We start from the raw sequence: 19,288 nt of genomic DNA, 5'->3' as shown, positions 1-19,288 counted from the left end.
CTGGTTAAGGAAGTGACTATTGAGGACAAGAATATGGCTGCTTTTCGCTATGCTGGCAGGAGAAGTCAACAGAAATCAGGAGACAGCACTGAAACTATTTGTCTACATACAGGAGCAAATGTACTTCCTTGTGTCTTCTGTTTGTGAAGAAGTATGTTTTAATTGATAAGAACTACAACAGCCTGAAAATAATGCAGTTTTAGAACAAATCTGCTGAAAGTAAAGTGTCCTAAGGAATTTAGGTGCCCTATTTCCATGTGGAGATAACAGAAACTCCAGGTCAATAGTAAACACATTGTTAGCTCTCTTGCAATAAATTTCCCCATTTGTTATCTCTTGGCAAGCAATCAACTAAGATAAAGGAAAGTGAAGGAAAATATTTAAACTATTTACACACTAGTGAAGGTGGTGTCATGTTATCTTCCTTCTTTTGCAAGACCATGTTTGTTCCCGGCAAGTCATGTCCCCTAGGTCCTGCCAAAGTATGTGTTATCTTGGAGGATGAAGGGGGGAAGCTAAAACAAGTAGAACAAGCAAAATATTGTCTGGTGGAAGTGAAAAAACATTCCACCACAGACCACCCAGCACTGATGCTATGCTGTACATACTGGGATCAGGAAAGAGCATAGCTTTCTTGCAGTAACTGCAGTCTCCAAAACTTTTCTCTTTCACTCTTCTGGTACTTCTCTGTGACAGTTCCTCACGGTTCTGTTTCCCTTCTTGCTTCAGTGACAAAGAGAAGAATAATTAATTCTGGAGAAAAACTAACTTGCCATAAACGCCATGTCTCTTAGCAGGATTATTCTCTTTAGTTACTAAATAAAAGTCCGTAAAGTTTTACAAACGAGCCACAAAGATAACTAAAAAACTCCTTTCCATTTCCCATTCCCCTGGACACTCTGAGGCAGTGCTGTGGTCTCAGTGGCATGTAGATTCTGCACTATCCAGCTGCCTTCCACACTGCTTATCAATATTGTGTCAATATTGTGTCAATATTGTATCAATATTGTGTCAATATTGTAGCCCAGAGTTAAGACAGCCTCTCATTCCTCACTTCTCTGAAATCAGTAAACAAATTCTGATAGAAGAATCATAGAAACATAGAATATCTCAAGTTGGAAGGGACCAATGCCCTGTTCCTTGCAGGACTACCTATAAATAAACCATATGACTAAGAGCATTGTCCAGACGCTTCTTGAACTCTTAGAGGAATGGTACCATGACCACTTCTGGGAAAGACTGTTACAGTGACCAACCATCCTCTGGGTGAAGAAACTTTTCCTAATGTCCAACCTAAACTTCCCCTGATGCAGCTTCATTCCATATCTTCATGCCCTCTCTGGTCACCAGAGAGAGATCAACACCTCTTCCTACCCCCATTGAGGAAGTCGTAGTCTGTGATGAGGTCACCTCTCAGCTTTCTCTTCTCCAAGCTGAACAAGCCAAGTGACCTCAGCCACTCCTTGTAACTCTTGCCCTCAAGAGATTTCACCATCTTGGTCACCCTCCCCTGTTAACACTCTGGTAGTGTGATGTCCTTACGTTGAGGCACTCAAAACTGCACACAGTACTTGAGGTGTGGCCACAACCAGTTCAGTGTAGAACAGAACAATCACCTCCCTCTACCAGCCCATGATGCTTTGCCTGATGCACCCCAGGACATGGTTGGCCCTTTTGGCTTCCAGGGCACTGCTGACTCATATTCTACTTGCCATCAAACCAAACCTCCAGATCTCTTCCTACAGGGCTGTTCTCCAGCCTCTTGTCCCCCAACTGGTAAGCATAATAAGGATTATCCTATCCCAGGTGCACTTGAAATACTCCAAAGGAAATGCATTTGCTTAAACATGTTTTTATTATGATAAAAGGAGCAAAAGAGTACATCTGCATGGATACATGGAGAAAATTTGAACAGCACCCTGCCATATGATCATGATGCATCATGATGATTAAGCCAAAAAGATTTAAGGAGAAATATGAATTATAAGATTCCTATAATGGATCTTCAGAAATTGAGGAAGAGCCTTGCAGGATCAGGAGCAGAAAATAAAATCAATTGCTTTGTCAGAGTAGGTATGGTACCAACCACCTACTGGTATGATAGTTTTGATAATCTGGGAACTTTCCAGTGACTATTCCAGAGAAGTCACCACAAAATTTGTTCATAGAGAAACCTGGCTTCATTAGAAGGATGCATTTTTTTCCCCCCATAAAACTTCAGCTGATAAAGTGGGTTGTGTTTTCTCAGTGTGATGATTTGGCACTATTATTGTTAACTTGCACCAGAAAGATCTCTGTTCATGCTCATGCTTTCTTTGGGTCCAATTTTCATTCCATTAACTCTTCATGCATAAGTAAATAATCCTTCCTCTACAGGAAGGAAAGGCAAAGGGCCTCTGTTTTCATGGCATAATTTCTCTGCCCTAACTTCTTTTTTTTTTGTTTTGTTTTTTTTTTTTTTTTAATAAAGCCTTCTGGTTTTAGAAAATATGGATGAAAGAGAGAGTATGTGTTTCTTTTTACCCTTGATAATGCAGCATGCTGGGTCTTGCTATGAGAGACAGAAACTCTTTCAGCTTCCCTATCTTTAAGGTGAAAAGCATCTGCCAAAGAAGAAGATGCTGTTGCTTGGGTTGTGCTTGATCAAGAAAAGGAAAGGGCGGTCAACCCTAAACTCTTCAGAGACACTTGTATCATCCACCCCAGCTCCTGTTGAGCCTACCACCTTATTGCCTGCTTCATAGATTTCCATAGATGCCTCATGGAAGGCTGAAGACACCTTCAGCTTCTCTGCTGAAGAGATACCAGAGAGATTGGCTGATGAGCTGAACAGGTCAGTGATACCTAAGGATGTTAATACAGATGTAAGGTTATATTTTTCCTCAATCTTCATGCGGGGGAGATAAACTTTAATTTTCCTTTCTTCCATCTTAGTAGAACTGGTCCACTCCTTGAGATTTTCAAAGGTGATTGCAGACTCAAGCTGCAAGAAGACAAGCAAATTAGACCTCTGGGATGACAGGACAACTTTTGTGGCAATGTAGAACTGTTTATGGGTTTTTTTCTCTTAAACTAACTGCTCTTGTCATAGTGTCTTCTAGGTGTATGCAGATTAATATGTCTAGAAGAGAAAAGCAAACCTTGCTTTGCTGTCCTGTTTCTATTTCTTTAATAGGCTCACTACCAATTAATTTTCTTAATGAAATGGCTACTCAGCAAATTTCACCAAAGGTCTTGCCTATTTATCTTCTTTTCTTTAGAAATATATTCCAAAAATCATTCTGTACTTATGAGTTATAAGCTCTATCTACATTTAAGACTGCAAAGTAGCAAGGTTTTGATGGTAGCTTATTACTAATACCTGAACGATCAGTTATTACTGAAGAAATTTAGCTGTGTTCAAATGCCTTTTTTTTTTATAATTTAAATTCTTTGAGTTAGTGTAAAGTCATTTCAATGAACTCTTATTTATTACATCACTTTTCCTATTCAAAGTGTAGTCCTCCTAATGGCAATATCCCATGACTGTATTCTGTTCATATCAACAATAGTATGTCATGTACATTTTGCTTTCTGAAACTGCTTTAACCATTCCAGTACTCCTCATATTCAGTTTTTAGATACTTCAATTTTTGAAGGTATGAAGGAAGCATGTTGAATGCTGTCAAACCAAGCAATAATTATGAATAGTCAAGCTAACATGAATTTCCCAAGAAGCTCATCAGTGTGTGGGGATGGAGATATAAAACCTTTGGAGTTCAAGCTGCTGGCGTAACAGCTGCTTATCTGAGAAGAATGTGTTCTGCAGTGACAAATAATTAACCCAGTTAATTAATTGCAGTTCCTTAAGCAATCCATGCTCATCACAAACTACTGGAGGACCACTGAGACAGCTGCATGCTTCTATGCAACAATCCCATGTTGCCAATATTCGGATCTGTGCCTTAAGACAACTTTATCATGAAGAGCTTTTCAGCACCTAAATTTCACCATGTTTATGGTTTTCTGAAACCCAACTGCCAGGTTCATACCTGCTCCAGGCCAGAGATGTCATCAGGCAACAGTACCCACAGGCTCAGCTGCCCACTGGCATATGGAAGCTCCAGGATCCTAATTTTCTCAGAAGTAATCTCTGCTACTCTAAATGAACCAATCTGAAACATCATCTGCACGGGTTTGCTTTCTTGCTGCAAAACCAAATAAGATAATAGAGTTTTCAAAAAAATCATTCCTAAAGTGTAGAAATGTCTACTTATGGTTTAAAATGCTAATTGCTCCTGTTCAGGAAGGATGTATAACAACTTGTCTACTCCCTTCATAAATTCTAGAAGATGACACCTTTAAGGTGATCTATGCACGCATACCTCAGTAATTCTGAATGGCACTGTCTGGGTGCCTTCATCCTTAAATGCTTTCTTCCACAATCCTTTGAAGTAAATGGCATTGACAAGGACCATATCAGTCTCTGGATTCACAGAGCTTGGTTGAAGGATATTTTTGATCATTCCTGTAAGAATACATAGGAAAAGAGAATGTGTATAACATATCTGTGTATAACACACCTTACTTGGCAATCACAACATTAAATGAAGGGTAAAGATTTTGCAGGGAGAAGAGTGTAGGACAGAGACATTATGTTGGTTTTGTAGCTGTTATCTTGTACTTCCACAGTTGATTTGCTCACTGCTGTTGGCAATGGCTGTATTTTTCCTCGCTATAAAGAGTTATAGTGAGGGATATAAGACCCAGAGGTCTACTTGTTACAAAATGAGTATATTTTGTGACAATGGGAGGAACCATTAGAACCTTTTATCCCAGAATGGTTTCCAAATCAAACATTTAATAGTTTTTGCTTCAAACCAAAGTTGAAACATTAGTGTCAAACCACTTGTCAATGTGTACAAAGCATATTTTAGTGCTGTCCCTTTTATCAGGACTGGAAGTATTATATATCCACAAAGCCCCTACAGATAAAGAGAGCCTTCTAAAATTGGTGTGTCTGAGAAAAAAATATTCATTAAATGATAGTTCTATATTGGGAGCTGATCTATTATCCAGGAGAAGGAGCAGAGGGAGAGGTTTTAGAGTTTTTTTCTCCTTCTCATGTGCTGTTCAAACATAGTGACAACTACTTATGCTGATAGTTGGCTTCCTCTTACCATTTGTTTGACTTTCAACCCAGGAATTTATGAGCTCTCTGGCTTGTTCTGCAGCTGTTTGAAAGCTGATAGGTTCCAAGCCTCCCTTATACAGTTCCTTAATACATTGTAAGTATTCCTGCAAAGGAAGAATATGCCATTTTCAGAGCAGAATGTCAAAGCATTTTGCAAATGTAAAATGCAAGAATGAAATTAACAGATATTAATAATCTGCTTGTTAAGGCTAATCAGTAAGCCATTATTCTAGTTCACAAGCATCTTAAGATTTTACATTCATTGTTTCAAGCAATAGTATCTGCCCACATTTTTAAAAAATATTTTCCAGAATTGAGTTTGATTAGAAAATGGCATTCATTTCAGTTAAGTATGGGGGTTTTTTCATTTTTTCCCACTTTTAAAATTTTTAATTTTCAACGGTATTTCCCTCCAATTTCAAAGTAAATGTTCCTTTCAGTCGAAAACATTGCAATATTTTTGAGAATCTGAAGTTATTTTTCAGGGTTTTTTTTCAAGTTGAGAAAACAGTTGGAGTTAACTTTTATCAACAAAAATTACCTTTATTAATTATACTTTGACTTGATTGGATTGTTATGGTACTTTGCACAAAAAAGTGTACAAACAACTTTGCACAAAAAAATGTACAAACATCTTTTTGACTAGTCACATTTTTTCTCAAGACCATCAAGGGTTAGGGCTGTGATAGAGGGAAGTTGTGAATCCCTTCTTCTATATGGAAGAAAATTTCTTTTGCAGAACCTAGACTTCTGACAGTGCTTTTTGCATTACAGAAAGGTATAACTTTGACATGGAAATACATTCAGATCAGATCTTAGAGCAACTCACCGGCAGGATTGGGTACTTCTCTTCAGCATAAAGTCTACTGGCAATGCCAACTGTATAATTCTCTCTTGGTTTGGTGATTTGGGTGAATATGTCTTTAAGTGAAGTGTGGACGCTCAGAGATGTGCCGCACTGCATTGTTGACAGGAACACAAGTAAAAAGACAGATGATGTAATCCTAGTTTTAAGTAGGTTTTACATACTATATGAAAGGAGTAGAGTAGTTCAGACACTTCTGCTTATAAAACTGTTTATCCTGTGAGCCTGATTGCTATAACTATGATGATATAGTATTTTTGTAATATGCACAATTCCATGCTGGTTTTCTAACTGTAATTTCCTCATAGCTTTCTCAGGGGGACTCTTAATTACCTGCTACAGTAGTGTAGCTCCAGCAGATCAGGTAAGCTTTCCTCCATTCCCAACCAGTCCCATTAATCCACTAACATCCAGCTACCTTGCCTAATCATACAAATATCTGTAATTTTGCCCTATTTGCCCAATATTATGGTAATGGGTTTCATTTTATGCTTGTTCTGAATGCTCAGTTACCTGCCTTCTCTGTCTGTTCTTATGAATGTAGTGTTCCCCCAAATGCTGGATGCAGAGCACTAACTGCTCACTGGGGAAGGGTTTGAACTGCTAAGAGACTGTTTTATCTGATAGTTTTTGCTCCCGGGAGAAAGTGACATAGAGAAGGACATGGATTTTTTCTGTACCTGAGATTCAATACTCTCTCCAAATCCTGGGATTTTATCGAAGTGAACAGCCTGTAATTGAGAATAACAGGTATGACAAGAAAAAGGTTATGCAACTGAGATTAACACATAAGATTTGAAGCAAACGTATTGGCTAACTGAGAAGCAGGATGACTCAAAAAGTGCGATCCATATGTACCATCTGTGAATAGCCATGCCTGCTGTTGCCTGTGTGGATGATCTTTTTTTCTATTGAACATATAGGAATCAGCTCCAGTGTATGCTATCAATAATACCAATTTCTTCTAGGTAACAAGCCAGCCACTCTCTATGGAAGTAGTGAGAGCTGTAGGAAACACATGAAACACTTCTCAGTCTGGAGATATTTTGGCTCTTTTCCTAGAGATTTTGTCTCCTTTCCTTACTCCAAACAAAGGACCACGACAATGTGTTTTCGTCTTTGAGAATCCTATTGCTAACAATGTTAAAATTTAAATCCGTGAGTTTGAGGTGGCCATAGCTTTTGATAACTCTGGATGTACATTTTTTAGCCTCTGATTTATGCAAGGGATGCTATATCATTAAGTGCTGTGGGTCTGTTGAGCAGCAGGAGGGTTTAAATCCTTAACTGTAGCCTCACCTTTTCTATCTGAGCCTTGGTGTTATCTCTTGCACCTAGGTAGACCATGGACAGAGCTGAAATGATGGTCACAGGGGAGTAGAAGATGTTATCCCGGGCATGCTGGATTCTTAGCTCCTTGAATACATCACAGCAAAACTCCACACTTAGTGGACCGATGGAGCCCATTGTGAAACCAGTATTGTCTAGAGCAGAAGTACAATAACAATGTAATGGCATAGCATACAAACACAGCAGGTTTTATAGCAGTTTTTGAGCAATGAAATATAAACAAGTGGTTTTGAAATCATTCTGTGGTAACACGCCTACTGCTATTCTCACCTCCCATGAATGTTGGAAACTTGGAATTCATTAATCTGTTTCTTTCTGCATTTGTATCCAGTTGCCTTTTCGTAACAGTTCCTCAGAGGTCTTAAGTCTGTTTACCTTTTCAAAGCAGTCAAACAACAGTTGCCTGTACTTATTTAATTCACTGAAGGCTAGAATTCCTTAGTACTTTGTAGTAGCTTTGATGAAAACAAGAAAATATTATCTCTGATATACTTGCAAAGCTGGAAATTTAAGTGCAAATTACATTAGACTTGCTCTAATTTTGGACAGATATAAGTAAAATCAGAGGCTGGCTGGCTATTTTTATTTTCTAAAAATAAGTGCAGTAAAATATCTATTTGTTGCACAGTACTTACTGTCAGTAGATCTTCAAAGGCCTGTAGCTTTACCTTTGTTTTAGTAATGGAAGTGTGGATCGGCGATATAATTTGTCTAAGGTACAAAATCTAGGAGCAAGACTGGTGGTCAAAATTTGTGTTTCATCCTATTGTGCTTTCAGATATAGCTTACTTTGCTTAAATATAAACCTTCCTGAGAAATTAAATTGTGTTAGTGGCATTCAGGTAGAAGAGAAATGCAGATATGACAAAATACCTGTGTGTTCAGTCATTCAGCACAATTAAATGAATATTTGTTTGTGACATAGACCAGTAAAAGCTTTATGTTTGTTTCTGTCTGAGGCTGCTATAAAGTGCTGGATGGTATAAGTCCTGTCTAGCCACTGCGCTTATACAAAGCACAACTTCTGAGGTCAGCATAGATTTAGTTTCCATCTTGTGATTTATAGGAATTTCGAAAGTTTGTCGTTTTTCAAAATCCAGCCTCTTATGTAGGAGCTAAATGCTGGGATCTCAAGTTTATCTCTGTAGTCTTAAACTCCACCAAGGTTTTTTTGTGATTGTATTCTTGGATATACACATACACTCACACACATATTTCTCTCACTTTACTTTCCCATTTATAGGTTATTTAAGAATTGTACATCTGTACACCCACACAGCTTTTTATATTGCGTAATGTTCACCAGCTATATTTTCCAGGGATGCAACTGTTAGAGAAATTTCACACTAAAATAAACTTATCAAATTCACTGAATGGCACAGTTTTGCTCTCAGTGCACTCTATTGAAACCAGAGGTCAACCAAGCAAACTTATTATTTGACTACCAAAATCAAACTTGAAAGATACTGAATGGTGGCATAGGATGCTCTGAAATAAAATCATATTTTAAGCACAAAATAATATTTGAAGCACAATTAATATCTTTTAAAAAATCTCCAAAAAATCCCAGATACTCAGATTTTACACATAATAAAATAGTGTGGACTGCATGCACACAAGTGAGACTTGTAGAGACCGTCATGTAAATATTCTGTCCTGAAAAATGCTTTCTAGAGCAAAGATATGAAACACAGAACAATATTTACTCTCTTTTTAAGTTTAGTCGTAATCCTGAAATAATATAGTAATAAAGTAAATTTTCCTAGAGAAATGCTTACCTTTTGAGTTTCAGCACCAATAGTAATACAGCTTTCCAGCTGTATGTAGACATACTGGCTGAGCCCTTGGGAATTTATACAGTCTGAATTGTGAACCACCCACTGCTGCCTTTCAGAAGTTTGATCCTTGACACCATAAAAATAATTTAATGGTATTAGGTCAGTTTTTTGTTTCAATGGGTTTGTTTTTGATTGAAGGGAGAGCAAATATTAGTTTTTTATTCTATATACCAGTGCTTTCCATCAGTACCTCAGTACTATTAGGCTGAAGAAAAAACTGGAAAATAATGCTCATGTTCCTTAAAGCCTCATTTGCAACTAGGTACTGGGATGGCAGTAAAAACAAAAAATGTGAACAACTTAGTGGTGGAGCACATGATTAGCAGTTATTAGTCAACCTGTCAATAATTAGTCAAATTTTTATTCTGATTGTAGTAACAGACCAGAACTCTCTATCAATTAATCCTTTCTGAATGCACAAAATGCACCCAAGCCATGCCAAACAGAAGAAAAGGAGAACAGGTCTTGGCCTATTAGTCTACTAACAAAACTGGGAAAATAAAGAAAGATGCATATGAGAAAACCAATTAAGACAAAAGTTAAAAATGGGCCCATTTTCTTTGAAAAGCTGGGATGTTTAAAAAAAATCTTTTAGTGATTGTGGTTTATAGCAAACTAGTTGATTCTCAGGGCTTTAATAGTAAAACATAGCTTTCGACAAAGTAAAAATATTCAATTCCAATGTGTTTGTAGTATACACTTACAGTGTCTCTCTCAGATCTTCAAAGAGTAACTTAATGGCCCGACAGAGGACAGAGGAACTGTGAAATCCAGCTAGAGGAGTGTTCATGCTCTGTGGGACAATCACAATATACAATAGCAAATATATTTCAATTATAAAAACATTTCAGCTATAGAAGCTATTGTTCTGTATTGAAATAATAGAATGGACAAACAGTAAAGAAACCATTTTGACCTCTGTAAAGTACTATGTGATTTTAAAAAGGGAGGAGGGGAAATCCCAAAACCTGTATGACATAAGTCTTTTCAACATACGGGACATGACTGTGATCCCTGTTAAAAAGAGGTAGGCTCCTGTACTGCTGTCAAAAGTTTAAGCAGTGCAGTGTTCTTTGTCTCAGTCTGATTTATTTTGTAAAAATAAACATGGTATAGAAATCTACATTCTCCTTGATAGCAGAATTGTTATCACCAAGGCAGTCTGAGGGCTTAAACAAGACAAGATTGTAGTGGAAGTGTTATTTTTCATTAGATCTCTACTCCACAGGTATCAACTAAGTGTTTTGGTTTAGTTTGGGGTTTTTTTTGTTTTCCCACAGGTAGGCTGGCAGATACATATCTATACTTAAGCACAGAATAATTCTTACTTTTTTTTAAGTCAGGCCTACTGCTTCTGTTTCAGCCTTTAAGAAGGCTTAAAAAGCTTGTCTGCTTTTTCTGATGATAGAAGTGCTCCTCAAAAAAACATTCTCCCTACCTATAAAATATATATTGGTATGTGGATGGAGAAAAGGAATGGAGAATGAGTCTTCCAGGTTCGTTGTCAATCAAAATCTTCACCATCCATTCTATCAAACACCAGTAACAAGTTGTGTACATTTATTCTACTTGGCTCTTCATATCTGTTTGTTAATATACAGATCAATGTAGACCAGATGATCCTGACACACTGTGATATCCTATTGACATAATAAGGAAAAGGAGGATGGTTTTGCCTCTCACCAAGGCAAGTAACTGTTTACCAAACAGTCAGATGCTGGAGAAGACATCTAGCCTTAAAGGGATGCTTCCAGATACTTTACAGTGTCTGGATGACGCCCGCAGTCATATGGTTTATATACAGGTAGTCCTGCAGGGGGGGACTTGATGACCCTTTTCAACTTGAGATATTCTATGATTCTTTGAATCTATGTCTTTACACCTAATAAACTCTTTTCTCACACTATTTAGAGTGAGCCTCAGATTTGTACCACTCTTCTCAGTCTTTATCCTTTTTTTATTTAGGGCCACTTTGTGTTCACAGGAGTTTAGTTCTACTTCTACCACACTGGTCTTCCATTGCTGCGTTTAAGAGTTGGCTAGTATATTTAACTCAGTGAAATCTGTCTTTCTAATGTCCTTTAAGCCTCTCTGCTGAACAACCATGATCCCCCTTCCCTTAATCCGGCCTGAATTATGGAAGTGTCCAGACCTGTGTCACAAGCCCAGCTCATCACATATGGCCTGTATTTTAGTACCTGCAAACATGTCCAGGAAGCAGCTGCAGTTTTGTTGGTGATCATTTTTTTCACACCATCACACTACAAGTATAGACTTAAAATTATCCCAGTGGTGGTTTTTTTATAATGGTGAACTTGACTTCTGTGTAGTGTCTTGGTTCCAAACCTGCAGAACAGCTTTGCTTCTGTTGGATGCAGTGCTCTGTTTCATGAGTTATACAAAATTCATATTTTCTCTTCAAGAATTGGAGTTTCAGGTTCAGAACACATCCACAATAAGCAAATACATGGAGGATAATAAGCTCTGCTTTTATAGCGTATGATAAAGGGATGCTGTGCTCTTTCTAAGAAGTCTCTTGTGGCTTTCCGTGCTTAAACTGATAATTAATGCCAAGCCAGTTTTAAGCAACCGAATATACTCATGAGCCAATTGAGAACTGGATCAGAGCAGACCATCAGCACAGCATCAACACACAGGGGTCTTGTACAGTTTACTTGACATGGGATCTAGAGAGAGTAAGCAAAACTTCCTGCAGTTGAAGATTACCTGGGACAACTGGCAATGGATTGCCCTGTCCAACACAGCTGTGCAAAGCAGTACGAACAGTTCAGTCCCACATCCTTGTTTGACAATGCTTGTCCCAAGAAAGAGGTCAGCTAAGGCTCTCTTGCCCTTACCTCTACCAGGCATTTAATTGTGGAGCTATCCCTAAACCAACAGACTCTTGACTACCCGAACCATGAACAACTGAGAGTGTAAAAGGCAATTCATACTCAAAAGGATATGAAGTCCAGGTCAGCTCACAGACCAAAGCCTCTCATCCAATCACAAAAACCTATGCAGAACTCAAGATTTTGTTCTCCTCCTTGTTTCTGCTCTTTTGCCAGTAGGAAAGAGCATGTTGATTGTTTTGTGTTTGTCCTCATTTCACATTGTGACCCTGGAAGCTGTCTTTCAATCAGGAGCAGAGGTAACCATTCACAGAGGGATAAATCATTTAGCAATTGTAGCTGCCTGTCTAACTGCTTATCATTGCAGACCTAGGTGCTCTAGCTATCAATGATGACTTCTTTCTCAGTTGTTCTGTGGGACTGTTTTTTCTCCAGTACAAAGCATATGAGATGTGTGGTCAAGCTCCTTCAGACAGGTGCTCATAGCCCACATGGCACTTTCCTGCAGCAGTTCTTTGCCATTCTGGAGATGTACATTGTTGCCTGCAGTGCTGCCTTGATCTCTCACAGGCTCTGATGGGGCATTTGTCTTAATTGTCGTTGCAATATCCCATATGACATCTTACACTGCTTTTAACCTGACATGGGCTCAGACTTCACTGTATAGCTGATGATTTCTTAATGCTTTTCCATGGATATTTGATCTGACATAGATTAGTTTGACCTTCATGGTGTAACTTTTAATGATCACATCCCACAGGCTAGCAATGGTTTGGATGGCAGTATTTGCCTCAGATCCTGAAAGTCATCCTTGCTATGGCTGAATGAGTTTTAGCCCCACATACATGCAAAGCCTTTCACTTGCCCCATATCTTGCTGTGGAAGCAATATACAGTGTCTGATGATGAAGGTGCCTTCATTCTGCCTGAGCTCAAATGCTAAAAGAAAGTGTACAAGAGTTGAAAGCAAGAAGAATGCACCAGGCAAGAGTATGGGAGCTTTTCCCATGCATGAAGGGATGGAATTTGAAAAGCAAAAATTGTGCTGGAGGGAAAACTGACAAGGGATGTGAAGGGCAGTAAGAAAAGCTTCTTTAGATAGAACAGCAAAAAGACTAAGGAAGAGTCAGAATGATTGGAGAAGGTTCCTGATGATTTGAAAAAGTGACTAATTTTCAGAAAGACAAAAGAAGAGAATTGAGGAGACTACAGGTCTCTGCCGTCCCCGAAAAGATGTAGTACACTACTGCAAGGCACTAAGGGTTAGTATTCATTATTATCTCCATCAAGAAAGATACTCAGACTCTGTAAGATATTGCTTAAAATACCATTTATTGCAGCTAATACTAGAAGGAAAAAGGATAACATAGGTTACATTCCCTCAACCCCAAGTTGTGCAATATTTGACAGACTACTAGTCAAGGAATGGCATGCAGTGCAGGAGCCATCCATGGAGATAGGTGTTCACTGACACTTTGGTCTTTAGAGCTCTTCTAGGAATTTTTAAAGAAGAAAACCATTAATTTCTACTGTGAAACAAAAGGATGTTCATGAAAACTTACCGCTTCACTTTGCAATCAATATAAGGACACAGGGGGTGCAGTCACTCATGACAAGTGGGAGGAACCTGCACGTTCCTTCCTTCTGGCTTGCATGCAAAGTTCATCCCTCAGCCCAGGGCCATGTGCAGCACAGCACAGAACGGAGAACAACCTATATGCTTGGCAAGCATAGGCCTGTGCTTTCTTCTGTCAACTGTTACGTGGGTCCTTGATGCACCTTGATGGGCAATTGTATTCAAGCTCAAATCCCTACAGAAGGCTTCAAAGCAAAGCCTTCTGGGAGCATTTTGAGACAAGGAATAAAAGATGATGGGAAAAAACGGCACAGGTTTTCCAAGGGCAAGTTTCTCCTGACCAGCCTCATTGACCTCTAGGATGGGATGGCTTGTTCTATCTACAAGAGAAAAGCAGAGGTTGTTCTATACTCTGTCTTCAGTAAGGCCTTCAAAATGATCTCCCATAATATCCTTGTCATCAGATTGGAGACCTATAGGCTGAGCATGCAGGCAATGTTTTTGGTGTAAAGTTAACTGCCAGGAGCAGCAAGAGCAGGGTTGTTCCATGAGGACAGTGAGCCAGGCCAAAGGTCACAACCAGCTTGGGCAGAGCCCTCACCAGCCAGTGCCACAGCACAATATCTGACCACAAGAAAGCAGAACCAAATGCCAATAACAGGGTCCATCAACAGCCATGGGCACAGCAAGAGAAGAATCAGGACCAGGGTCCATTTACAGAGGCTGGGGCTAGGGAGCAATGAGAGCTGCCTGTGGGATGGGAGACTCACTGAGTGGGGTCCAGCCCCAGAGCATCTGAGGAAGGGAAACAGGACAGATTCTGAAATGGTGACAGGTCCAACCAAGCCTGCAGATCATGAGGCAATATAGCAAGAGGGCAGGTCCAAAACCAAGCTGGGAAGTCATTTCCACAAGTGAGGGCTGGGATCAGATCCAGTGACTACCAGGCAGGTCCATAGTGACAGAGCAGGCTCAAAGGCAAACGAGGAAATCAGTTCACAAGTTGAGATCAAGAGGGCCCATGGCCAGGCAGGGCAGGGCTGTGGGGAGCAAGAGAACAGCCCTGATGTGGTATTGCTAGTGCAGGGGCTGATGGCTCCAGGAAGATAACATGAGATCCTGAGCTGTGGGCAGGCGGGGGATGTCCCACAGGAAGTTAGGACCAGTGAGGGCTGTTAGTGCCCTCAGGGCTCGGACCAGCAGCCTCCCCTCCAAGGATGGTGTGTCCTTGCTCCTGGGCTAAGGAGAGACATGCTTTAGAGTGAATTGATATGTCCCTGCCCTTCATATACTTAAATCATAGACTAGTGTTCAAGGTTCTGAAAGATATTTTTTGCTTTATAACAGCCAAGAGGTGGTGGAGTCACTGTCCCTGAAGGTGTTCAAGAAAGGACTGGATGTGGCACTTAGTTCTCTGGTCTAGTTGACAAGGTGATGATTGGTCAAAGGTTAGACTCTATGATCTTGGAGGTCTTTTCCAACCTAAATGATTCTGTGATTCTGTGACTTGCTTTAGAGTGACCCCAGGGCTGTGGGATATTGGTTGGTTGTTTCAGTGGACATAGAGCCAAGGTAGGGACAGTGGAAAGAGACATGGCATGAAAGGTTGGGAGCTGAGGAAGGTATGGCTCCAGAAGCTGGTCGGGAAAAGCCAGGGGAAGGAGGGTCTGGCTGGGTGGAAGGGGGTTCACTTAGAAGCCTGGGTCTGAGTAACAGGTGAGTACGGTGGGGAGATCAAGAAGATTTGTAAGGACAAGGCCCTGTGTGACCAGAGACTCGGGCTCCTCAGTGCTTGGCAGAGGGCTCAGAGAGGCCTGAGGCTCACTGTAGTGGAGCAGCAAGGACCAGCTTCTCCCCAGGGAGGGACAAACCAGGAGGCAAAGGGGATCCCACAGCTGGCAGTGCAGGAGCCTCACCATCCAGGGCTCAGCAGCTGAGCAGAGCAGGCCCAGAGATCACAGGCAGTCCAGATCATAAGGCAATGTCATGGCTATAAGGCAGGTCCTAAGACACACCACAAAGTCAATTCACACATCAGGGCCAGGTCCAGGTCCAGACATCACAAGGCAGGGCCAAGGTCACACTAGGAGTCCTTGGCCAGGAATGGGCACAGCTGTGTTTGAACTGGAGACTGATATACTGCTGATGTAACACAGAGAGGAACTGAAAGTCCAGAGCGTAGCTTAGAGCTCCTAGGTACATGGAAAGCCTCCAGATATGGCTGATCAGGACTATTAAAGCTCTTTAGTGCATTCAGAGCTCTGTCACCCACTTACAAGCAAAAGAGATGGGCCTGGAGACAAGGCTACAAGTCTGAGGTCTGTAAGGAGGCAGGCCTAGAGATGGGCATCTGCAGTGCACTTCAGGCAGGGACTGTAGTGCTAAGGCTAGGCTGAAATAGGCTTCTCTTGTGGGCAACAGCCTTGACTTGGGGAGTTTCACATAATTTCCTGCTGATGAACAAAAATTTTTTTGTTCTTGATGTGGGTATTGACCAAAATCAATGTAACAACCTATGAAACAAACAAACCTTTCATCCTGCTTCCCCACACTCAACTTCAGTACAAAACGTCTCCTCTGCTTATTAGTTTCAACTTCTCAGTGCTTCCCAGTTCCTTTGGTGTAGCAGCAGGCAATGGAAGAAATTGGGGTTGGTATATAACTGTTTCTATCTGCCAGTTGTTGCTGCTCACTTTTATCCTGTGAAAAAAAGGTTAAAATAGTCTGCTCCACAGGCTGCAGTTCCATAGGAATGTCCTTGTTTCAGCCTTTCAGGGGTGTCATTACCCTGACATAGGTTGCCTGTGGCTGCAGTCCTTCAGAGACGCCTCCCAAGAGTGTGGCTTTATCTGAGCTCTTAACATCTCCTTCCATGTGTCTTTTGTTTTGTTTCTCTAAACATTTCTCACATTTCTCTTGCCACCCTTTCTTAAATAGACTTCAGCAGAGGTGCCATATGCTCCTCTACTGAAAATTCAGCATACAATGAGTTCTTTTCATTCATCACAGGGCCTGCTGCAAGTGGCCAAGGACAGTTCATGTCCTCCTCTCAAAAAGACCATGCCTAGTACCAAAATGGTGCCAGTGCCCAATCTAGGCTCCATACACATATACAGAGGGTATTGGGGAAATTTCCTGCTGGGGATGGTCACACTGTCAGGGCTCTGACATTGGCCATTCAGTCCTGGAACTTAAATAGGTGGTAGTATTTTCTATATATTTATTACATCTCAATGGATTTCTCTTCCATGGTTTTGTCCAGTCTCCCTCTAAAGTCATGTAAAATTTTATCACCTCCAGCATTCTTTGGCCATGAGTTCCATCATTCCAATATCTGTTTGTTTTCATCTACCTCTATCTTCTGGGGGTTTTTTAACTTCTTTCTACTAACTTTTTTTAATACCATTGTGTTCCTGTGTCAGAAGATATACTAGAATAGCCAATCTCTGTCATTGTCTTCATATAATTCAGGACTTCAGAAATCTGCTGTTGAAAACATCATTCCTCTCCTAGGAGTTTGACTGCCTGAGCTTAGGCACATCTAAAGCAACTGCCAAGCTTTGGATCAGAGGGCTGTTTGTGATAGAGCTGTGAGATGCCTCCATGGGGTTGCCTACATCCCCCTCACTTGAGAGAAGAATTTAAACTGAGTCTCTTGATTGTGGTCCTTGCTAGCTTTCATGCCTGTGCCTGGCCATGAACCTCACCCCATAATGTACTACTGCAAGTATTTATTTTGGACACAAGGAAGAAAATTATTAAAGTGCATTCTATTGGAAATAACATGGGAGGGAAAAAGGAGATAGCATAGATAATTTCCCTTCCAATGCTAGGAACCCCAAGCAGTGCAGCACTGGATGAATCTTTATTCAGGGCATAGAACACTGCATATCCTGGTTGTGTGATCTTTACACTTTTATAGGTATGTTCTTAGAAGTAAACAACTCTTTATCTTTTATTATTTCTACTGATGAATAACAGTATGACAGAATCACAGAATCACACAATATACTGAGTTTGAAGGGACCCACAGGAATCATCAAGTCCAACCCACAGCCCTGCACAGGACCATCCCCAAGAGACACACCGTGTGCCTGAGAGTATTATCCAAATGCTTCTTGAACTCTGCCAGCCTTAGTGCTGTGACCACTTCCCTGGGGAGCCTGGTCAGCACCCAACCACCCTCTGGGTGAAGAACCTTTTTCTAATATCCAATCTAAACCTCCCCTGACACAATTTCAGGTCATTCCCTCAGGTCCTGTCACTGGTCACCACAGAGAAGAGATCAGTGTCTGCGCCTTCTCTTCCTGCATTGTAGACTGTAATGAGGTCAAGGATGTGCTGGCAGCATCATCACCAGCTGCCAGTTTGGGACCATCTACAAGCCTCTCAATTACCATTAGCAGTTAAAGTTTAGCCCGCAGCCACATGATGTGTTCAGCACAGTATAATCCAGGACACCAAGGAGTATGTACAGCATAATTTAGCACAAAACAGCACACATTGTTCAGCCTGATCAGGTCCATTTTTATGTGGATCACTAATTCCTGATGTACAACAGTGTTCTGGTTAGGGTCATTACAGACCATGATGTGTGGACTTAACATCCAGACTTGATATTTGACCTACCTCATCACTACAGACTTGTTTGAGAATCAATGAACTGTAGCAAGAGTATAGGGAACTGTAGCACTGAATACCTTATGGGGGATGCCACTGCCCTGCTGGCCTTGCTCTCATCTGCTGCCCTGGGTCTGCTTCCTTTGTCAAGCAGCCTCACCCTTGCTGCTCCTTGACAATCCCCTCTCTGCTGTCTCTTTTCCAGATTGAAAAATCTTATCTCACTAGCCAGAAGAAAACTGAACCACTACTCTGTGTCAAAGCCTTCCCAACATATATGTAGCTTCCAGTTTTGTTCAGCATGCTATGTTTTGTCAAATACCATTTGGGGTCCCAGGACAGCTTTGCCCTGGAGTGCATCTCCTCTGAGAACTCTGTTACAGCATACTGCCTGCCAAATCTTGTGCTTTCAGCCTTGGATTTGGTTTGCTTAGGAGAAAGTAGGCCTATCTCGCAAGTCAAATATGCAGAGGGATGTGGAATGGTCCCAGACAATTACATTCCCCAATGGGCAGAGAAGATACATCATCTCTAACCCTTCCCCAAATGACATGAGAAGGAAAGGCACACTTGGTTCACAGAGCATTTTGAATGCTGTCCTTATGTGTGTGTCTGTTTTTATTCCACAGACCCCTGCCAGCACTGTGTATCCAGAACAACACTGCACATAGTGAAAACAGAGTGTAGTGAATGGACAGATGGCAATTTATTGACATACCATCTTCAGTGATGCTGTCAGGGAATGAAAAGGACTTTAGGACAATACCTAGACTTCGTGGGAGCTGGGATCCATGTTTGTAAACTCTTGCTGGACTTCAGAGGAGAGCTCAGAAGCAGCAGGCAGTGTTTGCTCTCCTCATGGCTGCTCCTGCCTCATCCCTTTGTAACACCCTCCATGCTACTCTTTTCAGAATTGCTTCCCATGGGGGCTGCAGCAGCCACACTGACCACAGCAGTGTCCTTACAGCAGGTCCTGCCAACCCAGACCAGCAATGCACCGGCACAGTACTGGGCC

General features: G+C 40.9%; 1 protein-coding gene across 1 annotated transcript; it reads right to left on the bottom strand.

The window, feature by feature from the left end:
* Positions 1-1,906: 1,906 nt before the first annotated feature.
* LOC113967151 (ovalbumin-like) lies at positions 1,907-10,724 on the bottom strand. The gene is made up of 9 exons (XM_027682503.1): positions 10,665-10,724; positions 9,167-9,292; positions 7,338-7,522; positions 6,719-6,769; positions 6,003-6,131; positions 5,160-5,277; positions 4,365-4,507; positions 4,032-4,187; positions 1,907-2,983 (listed from the first exon to the last, which is right to left on the bottom strand). The coding sequence occupies exons 3-9, from the start codon at positions 7,503-7,505 to the stop codon at positions 2,588-2,590; spliced, it is 1,161 nt and encodes a 386-aa protein (XP_027538304.1). The 5' UTR covers positions 7,506-7,522; positions 9,167-9,292; positions 10,665-10,724; the 3' UTR covers positions 1,907-2,587.
* Positions 10,725-19,288: the final 8,564 nt, after the last annotated feature.

Source organism: Neopelma chrysocephalum, unplaced genomic scaffold (assembly GCF_003984885.1).
Source record: "Neopelma chrysocephalum unplaced genomic scaffold, ASM398488v2 Primary Assembly neopelma1_22b, whole genome shotgun sequence".
Lineage (NCBI taxonomy): Eukaryota > Metazoa > Chordata > Aves > Passeriformes > Pipridae > Neopelma > Neopelma chrysocephalum.
This window is presented reverse-complemented; position numbering and strand designations above follow the sequence as displayed.

Excerpts from the sequence above, each read along its gene's own strand:
- LOC113967151 (XM_027682503.1), bottom strand. The coding sequence starts at position 7,505 with ATGGGCTCCATCGGTCCACTAAGTGTGGAGTTTTGCTGTGATGTATTC. Across the intron at positions 6,132-6,718 it reads GAGAGAGTATTGAATCTCAG|TGCGGCACATCTCTGAGCGT; the intron begins GTACAGAAAAAA and ends TCAACAATGCAG. Across the intron at positions 5,278-6,002 it reads AGAAGTACCCAATCCTGCCG|GAATACTTACAATGTATTAA; the intron begins GTGAGTTGCTCT and ends CTTCCTTTGCAG.